We start from the raw sequence: 22,561 nt of genomic DNA, 5'->3' as shown, positions 1-22,561 counted from the left end.
GCAGCTTCAAAGGACAAAAGTTAACAGCCCAGTCTACTTTCCCATTTCATTTTTCTCATCTGTGATTGTGAAAACACTTAAATATACAAACAGAAAACACTTTTGGTTGCCTGCCTGTTAGCACAATTTTTTAATGCCTGAGTTCAAAACTGTAAACATGGGAATCAAACATCTGTTGTGCTTTCACAGCAGGAGGAAAGGATTACAGCTAGGCACAACTACTAACATACATTTATTTATGGCCTGGATTTTTTTTTTTAATTGCTAAGAGTTTTAACACAATGATCTTACACACAATATAAAAGAACTTATATTTAAATAGGCTTACAATTATTTTCACAAAATATTAATAATTTGGATGACACATGCCTTACTCTTTCATGAGCTGCCAGAGTAAAAAATACCGTCTAGCCCAGCAAACTTCTCTCTGCATGGCTTCACACCAGTGAACAAGAAAGGAATGCTTCCTGAATATCCAAGCTTCACCTAAAGCCACCAATGACTTTGCTATGTCTGAAGGGGTCCCATCTATCAGGGTTTAAGACATATGGTTTCTGCACTGCAGCTGTTAGAACAGTTGATATATTCAAACTTGTAAAGGAGTTTTATGCCATTGCGTTTGAAATGTATCTGCACCCAGTCAACTGAGTTCAGGTGTGTCTGAAAGTATGCCAAGTATTTCAGAGAAAATACCTATGAGGATTATTGTTCTTATAAAAAATGAAGCTGTGTAAATGGATTTTCTCATTTCAGGCAGAATTCTCTTTACCAGTCCATGTTTGGTTTTAGAGTAACTTGATTTCTTGTGTGCTGTAACTTGGACTACACTTCAGGGAAATTAAGGTAAGCAAAGAGTTTCTGTCTCTTTAGCAATTTGTTATAATATTTCCAAAGCTATCAGGTTTTCTTATGAAACTATCATTAAAACATTTTTTTAAAATTAAGCATTGGGATACATACAAGGAAGAGGTATGACATTAATCATCTTTTTGTTTTTAACTTGCCCTGATCAAGATGTGGTACTCAGCACTTTGCTCTATGTCATTATGCAGCCATGCCTTCTGAGCAGAAGCAATCCTTCATCAAATGCCTTTCCATGTTTGTTGTTTAAAGAAAACATGTCTTTCTGTGCTACTGAGTTTTGAAAGATAAGAAAAATAAATTAATTTATCTATACAATTGGATATTCCTCCTGACGAAATTCATGGGATACAAATTTCCTTCCAGTGATGTAATAAGGAGGATCTTTCTGATCTTCCTGCATGTTCCAGCCAGTCTACATCATTTTACTTTTGGTTTTGGGAAAGAGCTTCTGCAAACCTGCCAGAAGTTTTGCTCAGTGACTCCAATTAGTAAATTGCCATAAGCCTGGGTAGATCTGAAGAGAAAGATGAAATGAGCCCTTATGTATGCACTGCAGCACTGTGGGTCTTTCTATGGTCTAAGTATCTCTGCACCTTACACTACCATCATCTGACACAGGTTCTAGAGAGAAAAAAAATACTGCCAAGAAAACAGCCTCAGAAGAACAACATTAGAAAGTTCTGATGCCATCATTGCAAGGCAGCATAGGACAGTGTAGGGCAATCAGAAGAGGAAAATGTTGGGCAAGTAGGAACCTCTGTTGACAGTACATGTACACATTAATATTTGAAGGAGGAGGGGAAGGAGAGAAGGATTCAGAAAACATTTCCTTCTTCTGGTGTTGCACTTCTTATGAAACAAAAGCCCCACAAACTTGGTAGGAAAGCCATATGTCAGAAAACTTAAGTGGTCAAGTACTTGTTACGTCATTCAAACATCTTCAAAAGTTTTCTCCTCCAGACCATGCATTACAAAGAGATACTGCTCTCCAACTCTACCATGGATTTTTAAGCTATAAAAGAAACTTGCATTTGTGTCTGACAATCAATCTTGGAAGCAAAATTACATCTATACACAAGAAAGGACTGTATGCTTTCCCATCAGTATGCCAATAGAAATGAAAAGCCTTGCTATGGGGTAAGTGATGCAGTCCTTCTTCCATTTCCATTTTTCTTTTGAACACCAATGCATGTGACACTAGTGTGGCAAATTCTTCTTCAGTGGAAAGTAGATGGTGTTATTTCCTTTTATACTCAGGTTATTAGATAGACACAACCTATATTTTAATTAATATATGTTTTGTATTCCAAAATGAGCTGTTTGCTGTCTATGAAAATGCAGTTTCTAAAAACCAACAGTTAAAGAATATTTCTGTTTTACCAAGCAACTTCCTAATAATTCAACAGTTTGGTTCCACATCCCTCAGGTTTCACCAAAATGTGTGCTAGATAATGTAAGTTTACAAACTGGAAGAGTGTCTTCTTTTTTTAAAAAAATATTTTTATTTAAACTATTGGCACTGATTATGATGTTTACTCATTATATGACCTTTGTTTTATTTCTATGATGATTTTCCATACATACTGAAGGTTTCCAGCAGTTTTCATAATGGATTAATTTACCTATCATACCTATACAAGGTACCATTCAACATTTCTGTGTCAGTCAAAGGGATCCTTGTTACAAAATTCCGAACTTGTTATTTCCTGGACAGAACAAGAAGCCAGGGATATGTCTTTTTCAGTGGAGATTTAATTAAAAGACATAATTACTGTTAGGAAATATTTCTAGGAAACACTAGTGTTTTGGCATGTGATGTTTGTTTATAAGCAATATTGTGAGCAGTCTTCTAGGCTCCCCTGAGATTAAAATCAAAACAGTTCACCAGCAGAAAGGTGCCTCAATTCTTCAACTAAGCATCTGATATCTCTGTAATTTAACACAGCACTGTTAACTTTTTCATTAAAGCTTTAAACCTAATCATAGGTTTGAATAGAAATAATTTCTGCACTTTGAGGTCAGTACAAACCTGATAAAATCCTTACCAAAGGAAGAACATCTGATTAAGTGATATTGAACCTGCTTGTTAGATGGATGGGAGGCATTGCAAAGTGTTCACTCTGCAAGAAACATTTTATTTCTGTAGATTTTCTAACAGAAAGATTTTTGCTCTTACATCTTTATCATGAAACCTCTCTGAATATGCTAGAGAAGCTCTTTGAGCAGACATACTTAATATGGATTGAGTTACTTTTGTATTTATTCCAGCAGGAAAAAGAAAATCCCAGAATACAAGGATACACAAGAATAGCAATAGCTGCCAAAATACATGTGTACTGTGACACTGATATCATTCTAAATGGAGAAGTACTAAATTTCTTGCCTAATTCGGTTCTTTTGTAACGCTTGGAGGACGTACATTTCCTTTTAAAGGAAAGCCCTGACAGCCTATGATCGTGTGGCAATTTTGCAGGAATACATCCACTACCACCAGCATCATGGCAATACAATTTGCATAATAACTTTCTGCCTATCCTAATTCATACTTCTATTACAATTATATAAGAGAGATTCTTACTGTTTTTCTCTTCTGTTAAACAGTTGCTGCATTTCAGTGTCGGTAAACTGGTTTTACAGATAATTTTCTTTTTCTTTAATGAAAGTGCCTTGGGATCCCTCTAGCTGAAACATGGCAGAGAAATGCAAATTATCCTTATCTTAACTCAGAATTACCTTTGTCACTGAAAAACAATGACATTAGGCCTGCTGTATAACTGGCATGCTCTGAGGAAAAAAAAACAGATAGAGTAGTCAGTTGCTACATGAATGTTGTAATCCAGTGAATGTTTGTGCTAAAAAGTATCTCCTTTAATTTTTTTTTTTTTTAAACAATTTAATTTCATTTTTAAGTTTAGAAAACAAAATCCAACCAAATAATATCTGAAAGCCTGAGTGAAACTCTTCAAGTTTCTAACTCTCCCCTAGTTTTATTAGCACAAGTATTTGGGTGCACACCAGTATTTGCTTCTTGAATTCTTTTATACAAGTTTCCTTTAGTAATGGCTGTAACAAAACATATCTTGGCAGAGGCTTCCAAAATACAAACCTGTTTAAGTTACCAAACTGCAGAAAAAGAAACTCTAGCTGCAAGTAAATTCAATTTAGATCACTACTTTGCAGATAGTGAAAGCCTGGCAGGCCTGGAAAAATCCATAAATGTGATTGCAGTGACAGAAAGTAAAACAGGAAAGAGCTCTTTCACGTCCAGGCAATTTGTTTGTATCCAGTATAGGAGAGGCATCTTCTCAGGACTGTCAGTGGTTTGCTCCCCATCCCCATTAGGTGGCTGCTTCCATGATGAAGCTTTCAATAAGCAATTAGACAAAGTTTGAACAAATCAAAACTCTAAATGATTGGGAAAGAATAAAGCACTTATCACACTTTTGGTTAGTTATTTAGCCATGACCAGCAATAGTGTCTCCAGTGGTTACAAGTCCCCCTATCTTGCTGCTACTACACAAATGTCAGTAAGGATTTTGGCAAGTGTTCTCCTATTTACACAGTTTAGCATTATGGCGAAACCTTTGGTAAGGCTAGTTATTTGCAGAGATTGCTACCAGAACTGTGATTTGAGTTAGTACAATTGGTTCACCTAAGTGAAACACCACTTTTCCTGTAGTAGTGACCAAATCACAACTCCCAGAGGTGACTGCAGTACTCCCTTGGAGGTAGACATTGCAGTAGAGGGCTATTTTGGTAAAGATTTAGAAGCAACGTCCTTACCTACCGCACAGATGAGAAACACAGCACTTTCTGCTTTGCCTCTCATTGGAAAGCAAGCAAGTAGTAGGTAGACACTCTAAGGAGGACAGAGGTACCAGCAAACCAAATCACTTTTTCAGCACCTGAAAATGAAGAGAGGATGTAGACGAATGGAAAATAAATGTACAAACCCAAACGTAAATACCAGTTTAAATACCTCTCATCTTACAATAAACATATCATGGCATCCTCAGTATCCACAGTTGCTCAAGGCTCTTGTTTCAGGGCTAAAGACAGTTCTGTTGGTAACATGAGACAAAATAATGGTGGAATTGTTTTACTCCAAGAGCGACAGGTACTAAGGAGCTAGCTTTATTTCCTCCTACTACCAGCTCCTTCCAGATCCTTTACCATGAGTGTTATCTCATATTGCTTAATATTTAATGGGACCTCAGCACTGCCTCTGAGGTACAGCCAGTGGCCTGTATCGTGTGTGCTGGTAATGCAAGTCAAGCAAGCCTAGGTATATGCATTTTAAAACATCCAACTTCCATTTTCATGACGAAAGTTAAAAGTGACAGAGGGCTGAAGTCTCACAGCTGAGTAAAGGAGAGTTTTAGCAATAGAAAAGACTTACTCAGTTCTCTGCCAAGTCAATCCTGAGTGATGCCATACCTCCCTTCAATACCACTCTCACCAAAATTGCTGTAGCTCCCTCAAGAGACAATGGTATTTCTGCTGAATTTCCAATCCTTAAGATCATTTGTGTCACTTATGCTATGCAAACAAAATGTATGAAACTGTGATATCTTCAGTGTTCAAAGCAGTGAAAGAACCCCAAGGATCTGAAAGAAAACTCAAATTCTGCTCCTAATGCAAAACAAAAACACCAAAAAAAGAGGGAAAAAAATTCCATAATCTGTAACAAGGGTCTACTCTTGATTGCGAACATTAGCAGGCAAAGATTAGCACCTTTCCACTCTGTTTCTGTAAAAGCCCTGTTACGCAGTTAGACAGTGCAGAAGGGCTGCGGATGCATCCTTGCCAAAGATCATGCAGTTTCCTGACAGTCTTGGCTGATGAGACACTTGAAAACCTGATCCAGCACATTGAAGAAACACAGGAAAGGATGCAGAAGCAGCAGGCAGTTACCTAATACTATCAAGTCTCAATAAAAAATGACAATCTGAGACATTTTGGCAGGCTTTCTGAATACTAATAGGACCATGCTTGTGTAAACTGGCCTGGAAGCAAGGTTAAGAGAAATAAATCCACAGCAGAAAAAAAATCTCCTTAGAAGCAACAAATTACATCAGTTCAAAGTTACTCAGATCACATCTAACCATAGGGTGACAGAATTAGTGCCATTGATTTTTAATGCAAGTCATGATTCGTATCCAGTATTTTATACATGGCAACTCAGCAAAAACACTCCTGCTCAAGACAGAACACATATTTAGCTTTCTGGCAGAGCGACTCTGTTAAGAGAGTATTTGTACCTATGGATTTGCTATGACACTTAAATAAACTCGTTATCCTTCCCCACAGCTGCAAAGTCTGGAGGGTCTGCTTTGTCCACGGGACCACGTCCTCATGTCTGTTTCCTTGAACTCCCAGACCAGGGTGACTGCAAACGCAAATGCGGGAGCATTTTCACACACACGGGCAGGTGTGTTAGTGCACAACTGATGTATGCAGCAGCAGCGGCGGCGGGAGAGGTGTTTCGGTGTCCTCGTCCCTGCAGGACCTGCCGCTTCAGCCTTCCCCAGCCACAGGCAAGACGCGTCCTCCTGTCTGCGCCCCTGTTCGCTAGTTTTCCATCCTCCTTTGTCGTTTTTTATTTCGTTATTAACTTCCTCATCCCCATTCCCGCCCGTCCGAAGAGGCAGAAGCAGCGTCTGTTCCTGCACACAGGAGCAGGGACGCGGACCGCGAGCAGACGTGAAAGCTCGGCGCAAAGAACAGGCTATGTCCGGATGCGCCGCCGCGCAGCGGCTCCCGGCGGGCCGCACCCTCGGAGGGGCCCCGAGCCCCCGCCCCTCTCCCCTCCCAGGCCCGGCCTGGGGGCGGTGGCGAAGGGCAGCCACCACGCAGACACCGCCCCAACGGCCAGCGCGACCGTCCCTGCTGCCGCGCAGCCGGGGCAGTTGCTGGAGGGGCGGCGCGGCGTGGCGTGGTGCCGTGCGGCACAGCACAGCGCAGATCGGCTGAGCTCGGCGGTTTTCCGCACCGCTGTGCCGCGGGGACTGGAGCTGAGGCGCAGGGAGCCGGCGGGCCAAGGGCGAGCCGCCGCGCCCTCACCGCCGCTGCCCGTCACAGGTAGCCTCTCGCCGCCCGCCTCAGCAGCTCCCCCTGCCCGCCGCTCGGCTTTCCCCGCCTCGCGGCGGCGGGTGGTACCGCGGCCCGGCCCGCCCCGCCGTGCCGGTGGCGGGCGGCGCTGCAGAGGGCGGAGCGGACGGCAGGGGCGGGCCGGCGGGCGCCCGGCGCGGGCTGGCTCCCGGCGGGCGGCGCTGCTGCGTTGCTCTGGGAGGCGCCGTGGGGCCGGGCGCGGAGCTGCGGGCTCGGGGGTGTGAGCGGCCGGGCAGGGCGCCCCCAGGATGCTGCGGTTCCTGCGCAGGACCTTTGGCCGGCGGTCGATGCAGCGCTACGGGCGAGGACCAGGGCGCGGAGCCGGGCGAGGTGGGCTCAGCGAGGAGGGGGACGAGCGGGACGGGGGGCTGCGAGGAGCCGCCGCCGCTGCCGTCGGCTCGGGAGGCTTCCCCTCATCGCCGCACCCCGGAGGGGTTGTACACAGTGCCGGAGCCCCTGTCCACATCCCGGCGGCCGGCGGCAGTAAGCCGGTGCTGCAGTGCCGCGTCCTTCTCCTGGACGGGACCGAAGTCAGCGTGGAGCTGCCGGTGAGTAACGTGCGCTTGCTTCGCCTGCCTGCAAAACAGCGTTTGCATCTCCCCTCTCCCCTCCTCCTCATCGTCCCCCCCTTCCCGGTGCCAGGCACCTGCGAGTCGTGTATGTGTTGTGTATCGTGTGTCTCCCCCTCCCCCCAAGGCTGCACAACATGCACCGTTCTCTAGACAAGCCTCGCTAGTTTCTTCCTCCCCTCCGCGGGTTTCCTCGCCGCCTTCCCCGTCTTGCATGCACCTGCTGCCAGGTACGCGACGTGCCTCCTCGCCTTCACCGGCGCTCCTATCGCCCCCCATTGCCAGCTGAAGCCGTCTGTGTTTGTCCTTCCTTTCCTCGGAGCGAGCGTGGATGTGGGCACCTGCTCTCCTCCCTCCCGCAGCCAAAAATGCAGCCCCCTGCGGCTCTGCCTTCAGCGGCGCCGCTCCCGGGAGGGGCCGTCTCTATGCTATGGGGCGCTGCTGCCATGTCTCCCTGGGCCGGGGGGCAATGCGCACACACCCCGCCCGACGGCACCGCCTGCCTTCCAGGGCGCCAAGGTGTGCCGGGGAGCAACCGGTGCCTTTGGCCTCGCTGCCCTCCGGCTTGTAGCCAGCAGGGTCGGCCCGCAGCACCTGTGGCGCGGGCGGGGAGAGCGGGGTTAGGCTGGCCGTGAGGAGAGGCCGCGTTGCGCTCGCCGCGGCGGGGGGCTCTAGGGGCGCCGCCTGCTGCCGCCTTGTTTCCCAGCGCCGGCCCCCGACCCTCTGCCGGGGCGGGAGGCGAGCGGCGCTGGCTGAGGGGCGGCGGCGGCCGCTTCCCGCGGGCGGGCGGCGCGGAGCTGCGCAACGAGCCAGCGCTGCCCTCTGGCTGGGGGATGCCTCAGCCGCTACCCCCTGTCCCAGGTGAGCGGTTTGGTGCAGGGCCGTGTCACCGCGTAACTCCCCATAAAGGCTGCGACGTCCGTCCGGCAACCCGCCGTGAGGGGCGGCTGGGACGCCAGCGCCTCCGGCGGCAGGGCCCGGGGGCGCGGCTCGGGCAGGTGCGTGGACGGTGCTGGCGCTGAACTTTTTCCTCTCCTGCCGCCGTGCTGGAGGAATGAGGAAGGGACCATGCCCCTCGTTACCTTGCTTGGTGAAGTTAGGCCGCGTTTGCAGATGTTTTGGCATCCTCAGAGCCCGTTGTGGGTCCTTTTCTGTCCCTTACAGGAGGCTGCACGGTGTATGCTACTAACTTATAGACTTTAGGTTTCCCTAGACCTCATTGCTACAGCTGGTAAATACTCCCTTTTATTTCTGACCTTTCACTCCCTCTTGAAAACTAGGTTTCCTGTGAAATAATATGGATGTTCATAGCATTTGGAAAACATTTAATCTTCTTTCTCTTTCAACCCAAATATTGGCCGTCAAGTTTGGTCTACAAAAGCGGGTGGAGAAACTTGCTTAATAACGTGTAACAACCTGATAAATTACATGTAACTTTTTAATCTCCAGTAGTGTGAAAGAGTGGGTGTTTTTCAGGATACCTTCTGAATCTTGTTAGATGGTTTTCATATTAGTCTGTGTGTATATATGTATATAGGCATCATTTCACTAAAATGTGGTATTTGACATCCATGTGGTTTCTGCTTAAAAGAAACCAAACGTATGGAGTAACAGTCTTACAATATAGAGAATATACAAGCATGTGAATGGAGCCACCTAGAGATATTTGTTGCAGAATTTTCAGGCCTCCCTTGCCGTACAAACTAGATCACAGGTTTCCAGATACTGTAAATGATAATATATTTCCTCTCTTCATACCTCCTTCACAATTTGCTGCAGTCCTTCAAATGTCTCTGCACATATCATTTGTAAAGACGACTTGATGAATGTTATCAGCATGCTAAGCATTTACTTAGAGGTTTATGTAGATAAGCTCAGTAAATATTTTGCTTAAGGTTATACTTTTGATTTATCAGAGTTTAGCTTTTGCTGTAGAGCCTGTTTAAGATGGTCTGTGGTTTTGAAGCATTAGAAATGGTAATGACTCTATTCTTAGTCCTTGAGTATTGGAAGTATACGGAAGTAACTGTTTGGTAAAGAACTGTTTGGTAAAGTAACTGTTTTGGTAAAGAACCAGTAAAGAAGCTGTGGAGTGCACTAACTTGAATTTGACCACCAAACAAAGCTTAAACTGCTAGCATTTTTAGAACGTGAATTGCACATGTGGTGGTTGTATTTAATTTGTCCAGAATTCCGGGGTAAGAATTTGATTTTTTTTTTTTCACTGAAATCCATAGTGTGGTGAAGAGTTCTGGAGCACATAATAGCTGTCAATGTTTTGAAGATTAGAAACTGCTCTGTTGAATTGCATAGCTCTTCCTCATGCTTTTTCTCCTTCTTTCACGGAAAGTAACACCCACACTGAGAGTGAGAAAAACTGAAAGAGGCGTTGAACCATTTATAGAAGTTGATCAGTAAAGTTTCTCTGAGCTTTGCAGCTCTAGACTTTCAGGGATTAGGGCCTGAAACAAAATATGCTGTGGTACAGGAGTGGTTAAGCTGAATGAAGTGAGTAGCATCTTTTCCATTAAAAAAAAACCCAACAAATCCAACAAAACCCTCTGTAATGGTTTCTCTCAGCATCTGCTCAAATTTTACAAAAAGGAAGAGAGTGTGGACTTATCACCAGTGAGCAGTTTACCCGTGAAGTCAAGTATGTAGGCTATTGCAGAGGTCTTGTACTGCTGATTGTGTTCACAAGCACTTATTTCATTAAATACTGGCATCTGTAAAATGTGCTCTTTTTACTAACTGCTGACATTATATCCTAGATGTCTTCCCAGTGGAAAAAGGGATTTGTTGATATTAGAACATAATACTCATGCAACTACAACTTTTTAAGCTGCTATCGAAAATTTCACTTAGAAGCAATTGAAATGTTTATTAGATTTCAAAAAAATGGAGGGTCCATTTGTTTGTGTAGTGGAATGACAGAAAAGACATGACTGAGGGAAAACTTCAGCTATACATGTAGAAAAAAGTTTCAGTTTTTTTCTTTGAGAAATGCATTTGGTTTTTCTTTTTAAATATTCAAGTAATGCTAAAACCCTGGAACTTTTGTCCAAGTTAAATGTATCAGGTTCTGCCAGTGTTTTTTCATATGTGGGAGCTGGTGGTGATGTTGAAAAAATATGTTCTACATCAGTAGGTTGATAGGTATCTTTGGGGTTGTTAGAGATTCTGTCATATAAATGCTAGTAGAAGCTGCACATCTGGTAAACTCTTGGTGGTAACAGCAGAGATCTTGATCTCTGAGTCCTTTTTTAGCCTGTCCTTTTCTAGGCTGTAGAACAATTTTGTGACCAGAGTCACCTTTCTCTTTTTTTCTCTGCATTTCCACACTTGCTTCCTTCTGGGGTACTTGCACTTTATTATTGTTACTGCAGGTCCTCTTCCCTTGGACTGCCTCATCTCCGATCTGCCCTCCTATGGTGCTGCATGCTCTTACACTTGTGCATGTTTGCCGGCTTTTCCCGAACTTGTTTCCTCCCTGTCTGTCCCCATTCAAATGTCAATGTAAAATTATTCTGAGCATGGTAGATATCCCTGGATAATGGCTTCTATACTCATCTTCCTGCATGAAATTTCGAGGATTACTTAATGATTCTGGCTTTTTTGTTCACTCTTAAGGCAAGAATCATGTACTTTGAAAGTATTATTTCTAAATGGACTAATGCACTGGTTGGCTTTTGAAACCTACAAGCTCCTCGGGCTCTGTACTGAATACAAGATGCTATTAAGATTGGCTCTGTTGTATGGGAGTGAGCGGCAGTTGACCAGTTCTGTTGCTGTGGGATGATTTCCCATGGGAAGGGGGAGCATAAATGGTGCCATTACTTCCTCTTGACCAGACAGCACATCTGCATATCTGAAATCTAGTTATAAGAATTGATACAACGAGAAAAAGACTTAGATTTGACAGCATCCTTTCCTCCCTCTCACATAGGTATTGATGTATTTCTTTTTACTATTCTGAGTCTGATCAGTATCTTTTGTGTTGCATCTTCACCTACACTGGAGGCTGTTACTTGTTTAGATTTTGTAATTCAGCTGTAGGTAGGTGGAAGGCCACTTGCTCACTGCTGTCAAAACAATCTTGCCTCCGTTTTTTTCTGGAGGACTTGTGGCTGTAATGAAGGAAAAACGGTTATGGATGATGCTGTGTTCTTGCATAAGGAATGCAGGGAAGGAGCATTGACATTTACGCAGTAGTGATGATGCCTACTAGTTAATACGTAAACAGAACAGCCTACAGATGGCTCTCAGGTGAGGCCAAAAAGCCAATTTTTGTTGACTTTTAAGACATTGTTGCAGGCATTTCTAAAAACATGGGTCTTTTAATTTAGTGCATCCTATGAAAGCTTAAAGGGAGGATATGAAAGATGACTATTCAGTGGGGCTGCCCAGAATAGCAGGAATTAATGTCCCTTTCCATAATGTCACTGAAAATGGTATTCAGTGATAAAGTAGGGGACGGCAGTAGGAAAACAAACATGTGGAGGGTGTTCTTGGGTTTGTCTAATCTAAGTGGGATAGAAAGAGGGAACAAATAGCAGGCGTGCTATACTAAGAAAATCCTTATCCTGCAAAGCAAATGTAGGGTACTTTACCTTTTCTGTGACAGGGAGCCACAGCAGTCAACACATGATATGTCATAAATACTCCTTTCTAAAAACCTCCTTGCTCTGGTAGATTTCTGTGTTACTATAGACATCATTACGAAGGCCTTTGTGACGTATTAGAAAGTAGGTGATAGTTAATGATTAAATTAATGAACAAGTCAAATATAACTCTTCAAATCTATGAATTGTTCTCAGATGTATAGCTTTTGTATTATGCCTTTGCCTTCCTTTTGGTGTATCTGTGTTAATAATTGTTTTGGCTGCTATGGAAACACTTGAGGATAGGGATAGTAACTATTCTTTCGTACCCTTTTCTCATCTTCTGTGTGTTGTATGCTTGTTGGAGTAACAGGAACTTAACAAAATTTGCTATCTGGCCTCTATGCTAAGTAGTAGTCATCTCTATCATAATTATTGGTTAGTGTATTTGACTTGATAGTTATAAGTATCAGAAGTACCAAGTTTTTTTTTTTTTCTTTCTTTTACCTCACATGTTGTCTCCTAATGATAGGAATAATGACTCCAAAACATGTTACTACTTGTGTAGATACTTTGTTTCAATTAATTCTCTGTAGTCTTTGGTAATTCTGGAGTTACAGTCCCACTCAAATAGACATATTACACCAAATGGGGAACAGGATTTTTTATTAATTCTTTAAAGCTTTTATCACCTGTGAAATTTATAATATGTCGTCTTTATGCAGAAATTACCTTTCAACAACAAAATTAGAATACTTGCTGGAAAACATTAAAAGCATATTTGCAGCACTGGAAAGGCCTCTTAGGTTGATGAACTTCTACAGGCACCAGCACTTGTAATCCCTCTCATATACAGATTAAGCTCTGTTTTTTAGAAGGGGCTGTCTATTTTGCTTCTGCAGCTCAAGTTGAAATACCTTTTCATTACCTTACAGCTTTGAACAAGTATAACTGTAGCTAGAAGTGTATTGTCTTCTGACAGTAGCCTTTAATTATGTTACACACATACTGTACACTTTGATGCATTGCTGTGTATACTGAAGGTGTGTGAAAAGTGTTCATAGTAGTCACGGACAGAATCAGGGGCATACTCAGCCCCCAAGAGAGAGGGATGAGGTGGGATTTGGACATGTGACTGCAGCCGTGCTTCAGAAATGCATGATGTGTTAGGCTCTTGAGAGGAAAGAAAGAATTTTAGGCCCTTAACAAGCTCACCAAACATCCCTAATAAATCTGCAGCATATCAAAGACATTCCAAACGTACGTGGTAAAAAGAGACAATGAACAGTTTTGGTATATGCAAGGTAAATTCTGCTTGTGTGTTCCATTAGTTGTTTCTGTAAACCAGTATCATTTTTCAATGCAATACTGATACACAGGATAACAGGATCACCACTGCAAAGATTTGATGACCCGTGAGGGGAGAAAGCCACTTCTGAGAGCAATGTACTGCAAAACTAAAAGTATGAGCACCTAGTACTAATTCTCTGATGGACAGCTTATGTGTTTCAAGAGATGGAGCAAAGATAAAGTTGTTATGGGCATTCTTTTGAAAGCCTTTTTACAATGGCCTAGAACACAGATATGCGTACGAAAGTGAAGTATCAGTGTGGCTGGGCCTCTCGTTTGTTAGAACAAAAATGCATATTAGTAGCAGCTGTTTGCACTGGACTTAACTACTGACAATGAACATTGGAGAAACTCTGAAGACCATGATGTATTTGAATGGAAATGGTCAGTAAGAAAAAAACCTTAATAGAACAGTTAGAAAACATGTGTTTAATTGTAAACAGTGTACATCTACTATGTTTGGCTATCTTTTCTTTTTTTTGTCAATGACTGTGTTCCAGACAAGACTGGAGATTAGCAAACCTGTAGCTCGAGGCTCTTAGTAGTGATCCTGAAGAGGAGAAAGAGTGTCTGGTCATTTAAAAAATGGAGTAAAGAGACATTGAAAGTGCATCCCCTGCAGAAGAGCAAGCAGATAACTGGTTTTGTTAGGATTGCAGAAAGCAGTACAGGAAGAGACAGACTGAAATGGTGAAGAAACTAAAAACAGTATGTCACGTATAGGATTACTATCTACCCAGTTCTTTTCTGAAAGAGTGGACACGTATCTCTACCCTTTTTTCTGTGCATCCTTTTATTCATGTGCTTCTTTATGCTTCTATTTGTAGTCTCTCTGTAGACTTTTTTCCTGCAACTTTCCCTAACAGGCTGGCTTCATTTAGTGTCCCTCCTTCTCCAAGCATAGGTCCATTTTCCTGTTCGGGGCTTCTGGTTTTAAGTTTCCAACAATTTATCTCCCCCCCTCCCCTTCTCCTTTGCAGTCTCCTCCCTAAACAATTTTCTGTACTTTTTCTGTGTGGATGTCATCTGCATTGCTAGCATAATACATACTGAAATTTCTTTTTAATAAGAGCAGATTTCTTTTAGTTTTGTGGGGATTTTTCACCCACGCTGTTTTCACAATCTGTAAAAGCACTTTTCTTTGCCTTCCAGGAGCAGCTACACAAGCTATAAAACGTTTCACCATGGAGGATCTCTTAACGAACACTAGAGGTCTGCTTCCTTCTGGTTTGGGCTTCAAGCATAGTTCTTTGTCCCCTTAGCTCCTACTGTTTTAGGTAATTTCTGTGGTTCTCTGAAGTTGTCAGAAATTTGAAATGTTCTTCAGTCCCATTCCCCACAAAAATGTGATCTCTCAGCTGTGGCCAGGCATCCGAACCATGGAAGTCCTATGGCTGGCTCAGCCAGCTTGACTGGCAAAGTGCTCTGTCAGCACAGAAATGGTACAGGTGACCACTTGTTCTGAGCATTCCTGCTGTAAAGCAGATGTTACAGGAACATCGGTAGCAACTGGTGAAATAGTTAATTCAAAAGTTAAACCTCCTCACTTTAAAAATGTATGGCTTTGGATGAGACAACAAAAATGAACCTGAAAACTCAAAGGAAGTTGAGAGAAGGGAGAACATATATGTCATTGGATTTGTAGACCCTTTGCAAAGTAAAATATAAAGGATCAGTACAAATAATTTCTGTTATTGTTTTCTAGAAGGATGAAATTGACAGCTGTTAACTGTATGTACAGTGTTGTGGGGTTAGTATTTTAAATTTGCTTGAGGAACACAAGGGGGGGTTTTTGGTATTTGTTTTCCACTGCAGACAGTGATAAATGTCCTCTTATTCTTTGCACGTTAGAAATAAAAGGGTTGGAGGATAATGAAATGTGTAAAGTGACCATCTGCTCTTCATTTGACTTACTATTTCAATTTATTCTATGCATCAATTTAAATATGTCCTGGGCCATGAGCTATACTGTGATGAGATTATTTAGAAATATTTGTTGAAGTTCCAGATTCAGACTGCAGCTCTGAAGCATGAAAAATATAAAGAGTTAACTTCTGTTGGCAGTTTATGTTTTTGATCTATGCAGATTCAAATTATTTCCCTCACTTGTTGTTATGGAACCAGAGATCATTTATCCAAACAAATACCAAATGTTGTTTTCTAGCTTGTTATGTTGTTTTTTTGGGTTTTGTTTTTGGTGGGGTTTTTTTAGTGTACTTTTTAGACATATTGAGATGATACTGTATTTCATGATTTTAATATATGTGGTACAGTTTACAGGACAAACAGAGACTGGAAATCCTTACAGCATATTCAATTCGGTGTTTGTGCAGAGTGTAGGTCCTGTCTTTTGAGGAACCTGAACTTGTATGAACACAACAGTATCATACATAATGGAAATGCATAGTATTATAACTTAGGGATTCACACCTGTAAATCAAATTATTGCAGACTGCAGCATTATTTAAAAGAATCACTTACCCAAGGATTAATTATTTTATGACTGTTTGAAAATAATGCTTTTCAAAGGAGTTCTTCATAGTACTAGTATTTGATTATATGTGTTATTTTCATTGGTGGTTTATACTGATATATACATACATATATATAAATAAATAAAATCAAATATAGATTTGAGAGGAATTTTGTAGCTTAGCAGTCTTGGCTGGGAAAACACCTGTTTCTTTTCTGCCTAAATGAGACTAAACAAGGAAACCACTTGTACATTTCACTGTGTGAGGTCTTGTAGGTTATTTATTAGACGATAAACAATTTCACTTGACCGTGTTAAGCTTTAAAATTATCCTAGACTGTGAACAAATTCTCATTTTAATATTGTTGGGTAAAATAAACATATCAACTGTATCACCTCTTTTTTGTTGCTCTTGTCCAAACAAAATTACTTAATGTCCAAATGTTATGTGCTCTAATTGTGCAAGAGAATGTTTCTAAAATTTTTGAGAAAATGAGCAGTTCTGCTAAGTTTTTCCTCTTCCATTCTTGTTCTTAACCAGAATTAATCAAGGCTTTCATACCTTTTTAGTACTTCTTGGAGCTGTGATAGGGTAGGATTTTAAAGTGAGCGCTTGCATTTATGCAAAAAAAAAAAAAAAAAAACCAAACCAAAATCAAGAACTTCATTTTTTATAGGCAGACCTGAAAATGCCAGTACTCTGTATAATCATTGTATTGCAACAAAGATCACTATTCAGCAGAGATGCAAGTCCTCGGTGTGTACGTTTTATATTCAGGCTACTGAGTAGAAATTCTTTGTGAATAATAAAGCTTCCATGAGTGCTTTGCTTTGAGAGATGATGAATGATGAGTCTGTTATTTCTTTGAATTAAGCAAATAAGTGAAGAGTAGTGTTATTCTTCAAAATAGGTCATATCACTAGGATAGGCAGCACGTTGGACGTTTCAAGTCCGTTGGGCAGTATCCACTTACCCTCTCTCATATTGTGATCTTTGGATGTCGATGTACATCCTTGTGAGTTCAGACATCCTGCTGTAGCTCTATGGAGTGAAGAGCTGGTTTAGTAGAGCATTAATAGAACTTGTCTGTCATGCAAAAGACTTTGTTTCTTTCCTGTCTTTTCTTGACATTTAACGTTCTGGGTTTGATTTTGGTTTGTTGTTGGTTTTTTTTTTTTTTTCTTGCCCTGCTAGAGGGTGGCAGGACGTTTCCTTCTTTGTTACTAGCATCCCCCTTCTCTGAGGAGGAGCATTCCCAGCCCTGCTCTGTGACTGCTCCTGGAGTACTGCCTGCCAAGCTCAGTGCTGTGAGCTGTGGCTGGGAACACATCTGCCCAGTGCCTGCCTGACACAATTAACTCTGTACACAGGTCTCAGTGCCATGTTGACTTCCAGTTAATTAGATGATGTTAATTTTGATGTAGTTTCTTTAATGAAGGGACCTACTTACTAAGACAGCAGAAATTGCTGATTCCTTTTACAGAGGGCAGTGAAGCCACTAAATCTTGACCGTAGCACGTTTCCTTTTCTCCTTTAAACTGATGGTTTAAACTACCATCTGCCTATATGCCCCCTCCTCTCATACTGTATTTCACAATTTACTTTTCTCTATTGGATGAACTGTTGCAAAACTTGTAAAATATGGAATCAAGCCTCTGGGTTTAGGTATGAAAGTGCCTTTGGGGCATCAAAACATTTGCAATGGTACTCAACTTATTTGAAAACAGTAGGCACTTGGAGGACAATCTGTGAGGAAATAGTCTACACAACAGATATTTTTATAGTAGAAATTAGAACTATCCAGTAGAATTAGAAACAAGCTGAGGTTACGTAGCGCCGTCATCTCTTTTTCCTCTTGAATTCTCTGAGCCTTTCCCTCTTCTGTTGGTATTGCTTGCAATTGCTTTTTTCCTGTGTGGCATGTTGATGCACAATTGGTATTTATAAATTTATCCTCTAGGAAAACCTTTCTGATGCATCATTTCTGGGTTTAAAAAATAAAGATGTTTACAGAATATGGGAAAAATGAGGAAGGATTTAGAGCATTTGTCTATGCATTACAGAAAGAAGATAGACTTAAGTTGATGACTATGTTTCTCAGAGGAGAGTGGGAATACAAAAATTCAGCATTGTGAAATAAAAACAAATGGGTTTTATTGCTGCTATTGTAATTTGCCAGTAGATATTCTCCTTTTACAGTTCTTGTGCTATGATTTTCATGGTAGACACCCAGAATATTTTGGTTTGTAATTTGATGATAAAATGTTTTAATTTTTTTTAAATAGTTCAGCTGTTTCAGCAAAGATTTTGCTTTAAGAATATGAATGTGGCCAGGAAAGGGGACCTTGATTTCTTTCCCCTGCATGTTATGGTATTAGATACTAATAGAAACATTTCTTTCAGAAGAATTTTATCACATTTTGACAAAGAAAAAGGGATCATCTAACAACAGTTCCAATGTGATCATAATCTGAAAAATTGAGACAGAAAGCAGAAAGGTGTGATCTTTCGTAAACAGAAAATATTATTAATCAGAAGTTTGATTCAGAAAGGAGATTCTTTTCCCTGTTAAAACCATCAGTTTTCCAGCATTTGTGTAATGCCAGGAGTGTAGAACTTTCCCAGCTATTCCAGTAAGCTGAATGACAGAAGCTTTCTAGAGAGAGAAAAGAGGTCTGAAGACCCTCTCTGGCTTCACTATGCTTTTAAGGAGCTGTTGAAAGTGAGTAAGCTGAAATGCAAGTGCTATCTTGAAAGACAACCTGCAAAATGAACTTTGTTTCTTTTGCTTTTAGGATTTCCAAGACATTTCACTATTTATTGTATTATTACTTAATTTAAGGCAGATAGAGCTTTTAAATAATATAAAAGTCTTCATCAAGGTGTTTGGAAAGGATATTTTTTGCAAGCTACAAGGCAAATTAGGTTGTGAGGAAGATAGGGCAATATTTAGAATATTAATTCTTCTCCATTGCATATGCACTAACCTCATTAACAGGATCATAGAGTCATAGAATGATAGGGGTTGGAAGGGACCTTTAGAGATCATCTAGTCCAACCCCCCTGCAGAAGCAGGGTCACCTAGATCAGGTCACACAAGAACGTGTCCAGGCGGGTCTTGAAGACCTGCAAGGAAGGAGACTCCACAACCCCTCTGGGCAGCCTGTTCCACTGCTCCGTCACCCTCTTATGTTTAAGTGGAACTTTTTGTGTTTCAGCTTCATCCCATTACCCCTTGTCCTGTTACTATCTACTATAGAAAAGAGGGATGTCCTCACCTCCTGACACTCACCCTTTAGATATTTATAAATGTTAATAAGATCACCCCTCAGTCTCCTCTTCTCCAGACTAAACAGCCCCAGTTTCTGCAGTCTTTCCTTGTATGAAGATGTTCCATTCCCCTGATCATCTTGGTGGCCCTGCACTGGACTCTCTCCAGCAGTTCCCTGTCCCTCTTGAGCTGAGGAGCCCAGAACTGGACACAGGACTCCAGATGAGGCCTCACCAGGGCAGAGTAGAGGGGGAGAAGAACCTCCCTTGACCTGCTGGCCACACTCTTCTTGATGCATCCCAGGATGCCATTGGCCTTCTTGGCCATGACGGCACATTGCTGGCTCATATTTAGTTTTTTATCAATCAGGACAAGGCTGTAAAGGCTAGGGCAGCACTAAATAACTTGTGGGAGCTACCAAATGTAGATTCTGTGTAAAGTCCCAGGCATGGGGAGCTCTCGCTACAGAAAGCAGCTTTGGGAACTGTGCTGCCTGCTTTCCTGCAGGAGTTTAGGGTTAGAGTCCCAAGTCCTGGTATGTATCTGGGAAAAAAAGCCACTTTTTTTTCCCCCACCTTTCCTTTTGTGAGTCTCAGAAAATTGCAATTTTTTTGGTACTAGCTTATAAAATAGTGCAATAGTCTGTATTGCAGAGCTGATACAGGTGAGATGACAGATGAAATTCTTCTGTTTCCATCATCTTGTGCTTAAAGTGAAAGCACTCATTGGAAAACAGCCAGATAGGTGTCTGACACTATGCAATCCAGCAGCAGTTTGTGGTGCTGAAAAAAATGAATTCAGTACAGTTCCAGAAGGACAAGATGTGACCACTTTGTCTACTTCCAAGGCTGTCATCTGGTTTGCTTGAAAAGTATGTGCTATGAAATTCTGAACTTGGGTAACACTTCTGTCTCTGCACAAATGGTAATGAAAGCTCTTTAAGACGTGAACCAGGGAGTGGGAGACTGAATGCAGACCTGATGAGGAAATGTGTGCTCTGTGGTGTGTTTGTGCTTCTGTCCTATATGTGGATTTAACCTTCAATGCTAATAAACTTGGAGTGGTTTTGTTACTAAAGAATAGGTTATAAATGCAGAGATAGGCACCTAGTTAATGCTAGGAGGCAAATGTGCAGCTTTACTTTCAGAGCTACTTGAATTTATGGTGTTACTCAAAGCACCTTTTGTATCTCTGAAGCTCTTGTGAGGCTACTGGTTCCTGGTGGCACTAAGGAATGGAATTGATGTTCAGGGTAGCTAGGATTTATGGCACATGTTTTCTTTCTGTGCTTTTGTGCTTCAGGAGGGAGGGAGACGGTTTTCTGATGTCCTGACTAAATCAATACAAAACAAGAGTTCTTGTTTTTATAAGGAATTATTTTTCAAAGGGAATTGTTAGAATTAAGGATTTGCAGAACATCATTAATATTATTATAGTTACTTCTATCTTACACACATCTCCCACCTCTGACCATTTTTTTTCTGAAGTCCTGGCAATTTCATTGCCAGTTTCATTGCTACGGCATTTGCTAACTAAGAAAATTTACTTTGAGCAAGTGCTAAGCTAGCAGAGGTTCCAGATGTCTCTTCCCATTTGTTCTTCTTTTTAACATATCTTTGTTAAGGCTGTTAAGATGATATGAAGTGTAAGTCAACTGCCTCTTCTCCATAGATATCATTTGGACTATCAGTCTTTAAATTATATTGGAGAGTTAGCCATGTCAGTTGCTTCTAAAAGAATAGATGTTGAACTGCAGATTTGTTTCAGGTCAGACAGGTTCATTGTGAACACTTAATCCATGCTCCTTTCCGATCAGTCTCTAGAACTTCTTCCAAGAACTTGTTTTAAGCTTGTCACTTTTCAGCATCATCTCTCTCTTTGCAACTAATTAGTTTTTCTGCCTTTAAGAGTCTTTAATGACAAGCAATTAATTATCCAGGTTATACCTGGACTCTTCAAAATAGTAACAGATCTTTTATTGTATCTGATGTTTTTGTGGTTCCTCTTATTGCCTGTCATGGTACCTGAGCAGGCATGTGACGAAAAGTCATGGAACTTTGGGGAAAAACATTGTCCACATGAAGGTATGTGAAATTCACATGCCACTTCTTAGTGTTTGATTGTCTAAATAGATAAACCCAAAATTTATTTCCAGATGCTTTTTGAAGGCTCAAATTTATTCGTTGTAGCGTTTTTCTGACTTTGTGCACAGTGTGCAGACATTGCTGGGCACAGCAATGTTGTTATATTGAGTTGCCAAATATTGTATGAAATAGCATTGCTCCTTAATCAGTGTTTGCTTGTTATGCATTCATGACTCACATTTTCTTTCATGGCTATGGCATTAAGCTAGAGCTCACAGTCAGTTGGGTTTTTTTGTTATACTAGAGTTCTTACAGTGCTGCTGAAATCCAGGGCACTGTCTTTGACCTAATGAGTGCGAGTGAAACTTTTGTTCCTCTGTGTGTGACGTGATTTCACTGAATTAGCTAGTGTGTTGATGCAGTACTGCATTCCCAAGAGATGCAGATAAACGTGTACAACTGACAAGACCCATCACCTCCTGCTACTGTGCCAGTTCCATAAAATTCAGCAGTTTGTTTTTTTTTTTCCCATTTCCTTGGAGGGAAAACTGTCCTGTGAGTGACTGTGAGCAGAACGCTTTAGGATTGCACTGAGTGCTGCTGGCTCGCTGCTTTCCTCCTTTCCCTTCCTGAGGGGTTTGTTTTCATTGTTTTTTAAACCTACCTGTTGTGGACTACACGTGTCTAATTTTAGGAATAATTATGATTGCTTTTGTCTGACTAGTAGGCTGTGTTTTGAGAGTATAGGTGTTTCATGGTCAATACAAGTTCAGAGAGTTCCTGGTATCTTGTTCCCATCCTGGTGCTGTAGACAGATACCTGCCTTTTCAGCTGTTTGTGGGGCTATGCTGAAAACCAGGTCAGGGATCAGATCCAGGGATGTGTCACTGTAAAAACTACTTTTGCAGCATTGAATGTCAGAAATTTGTTCAAGATATGGTATAAGTAAGGAGCCAAGCATCAGGGAAAAACCTGACAGAGGGCATGGGATCTCTCTTTAAGGTGAAAAGTGCTGTAAAAGTCCCTGTACTGTTGAGATGGGCATTCTGGATGTAAAAAAATCACTTTAGGAATGGTTTGATTCATGTAGTTAGTGCTCTCGTGGCTTGATCATGTGAGTGCTCCTCATTTGCTCTCCTAAAGTCGGGGAGATTAGTATGAAGTGGAGAAGAAATGCTTAATTGCAGCAATGTGGTTCAGTTACAAGCTCAAGCTAGACCTGCAAAAACTCAACTGT

The 22,561-nt window shown here is 41.6% G+C and overlaps 1 protein-coding gene across 2 annotated transcripts in view; it reads left to right on the top strand.

The window, feature by feature from the left end:
- The first annotated feature begins 7,223 nt into the window (after positions 1-7,223).
- EPB41L4B (erythrocyte membrane protein band 4.1 like 4B) overlaps positions 7,224-22,561 on the top strand; it is a 91,078-nt gene continuing 75,740 nt past the window's right edge. For both annotated transcript variants that reach the window (XM_061994896.1, XM_061994897.1), the window contains exon 1: positions 7,224-7,523. In XM_061994896.1, coding sequence (XP_061850880.1) covers positions 7,224-7,523 — 300 coding nt within the window. The remainder of the gene's footprint in view (positions 7,524-22,561) is intronic.

This window comes from Colius striatus, chromosome 4, assembly GCF_028858725.1.
Source record: "Colius striatus isolate bColStr4 chromosome 4, bColStr4.1.hap1, whole genome shotgun sequence".
Lineage (NCBI taxonomy): Eukaryota > Metazoa > Chordata > Aves > Coliiformes > Coliidae > Colius > Colius striatus.
The sequence above is the reverse complement of the archived record's forward strand: the minus strand, read 5'-3'. Positions and strand labels throughout refer to the sequence as shown.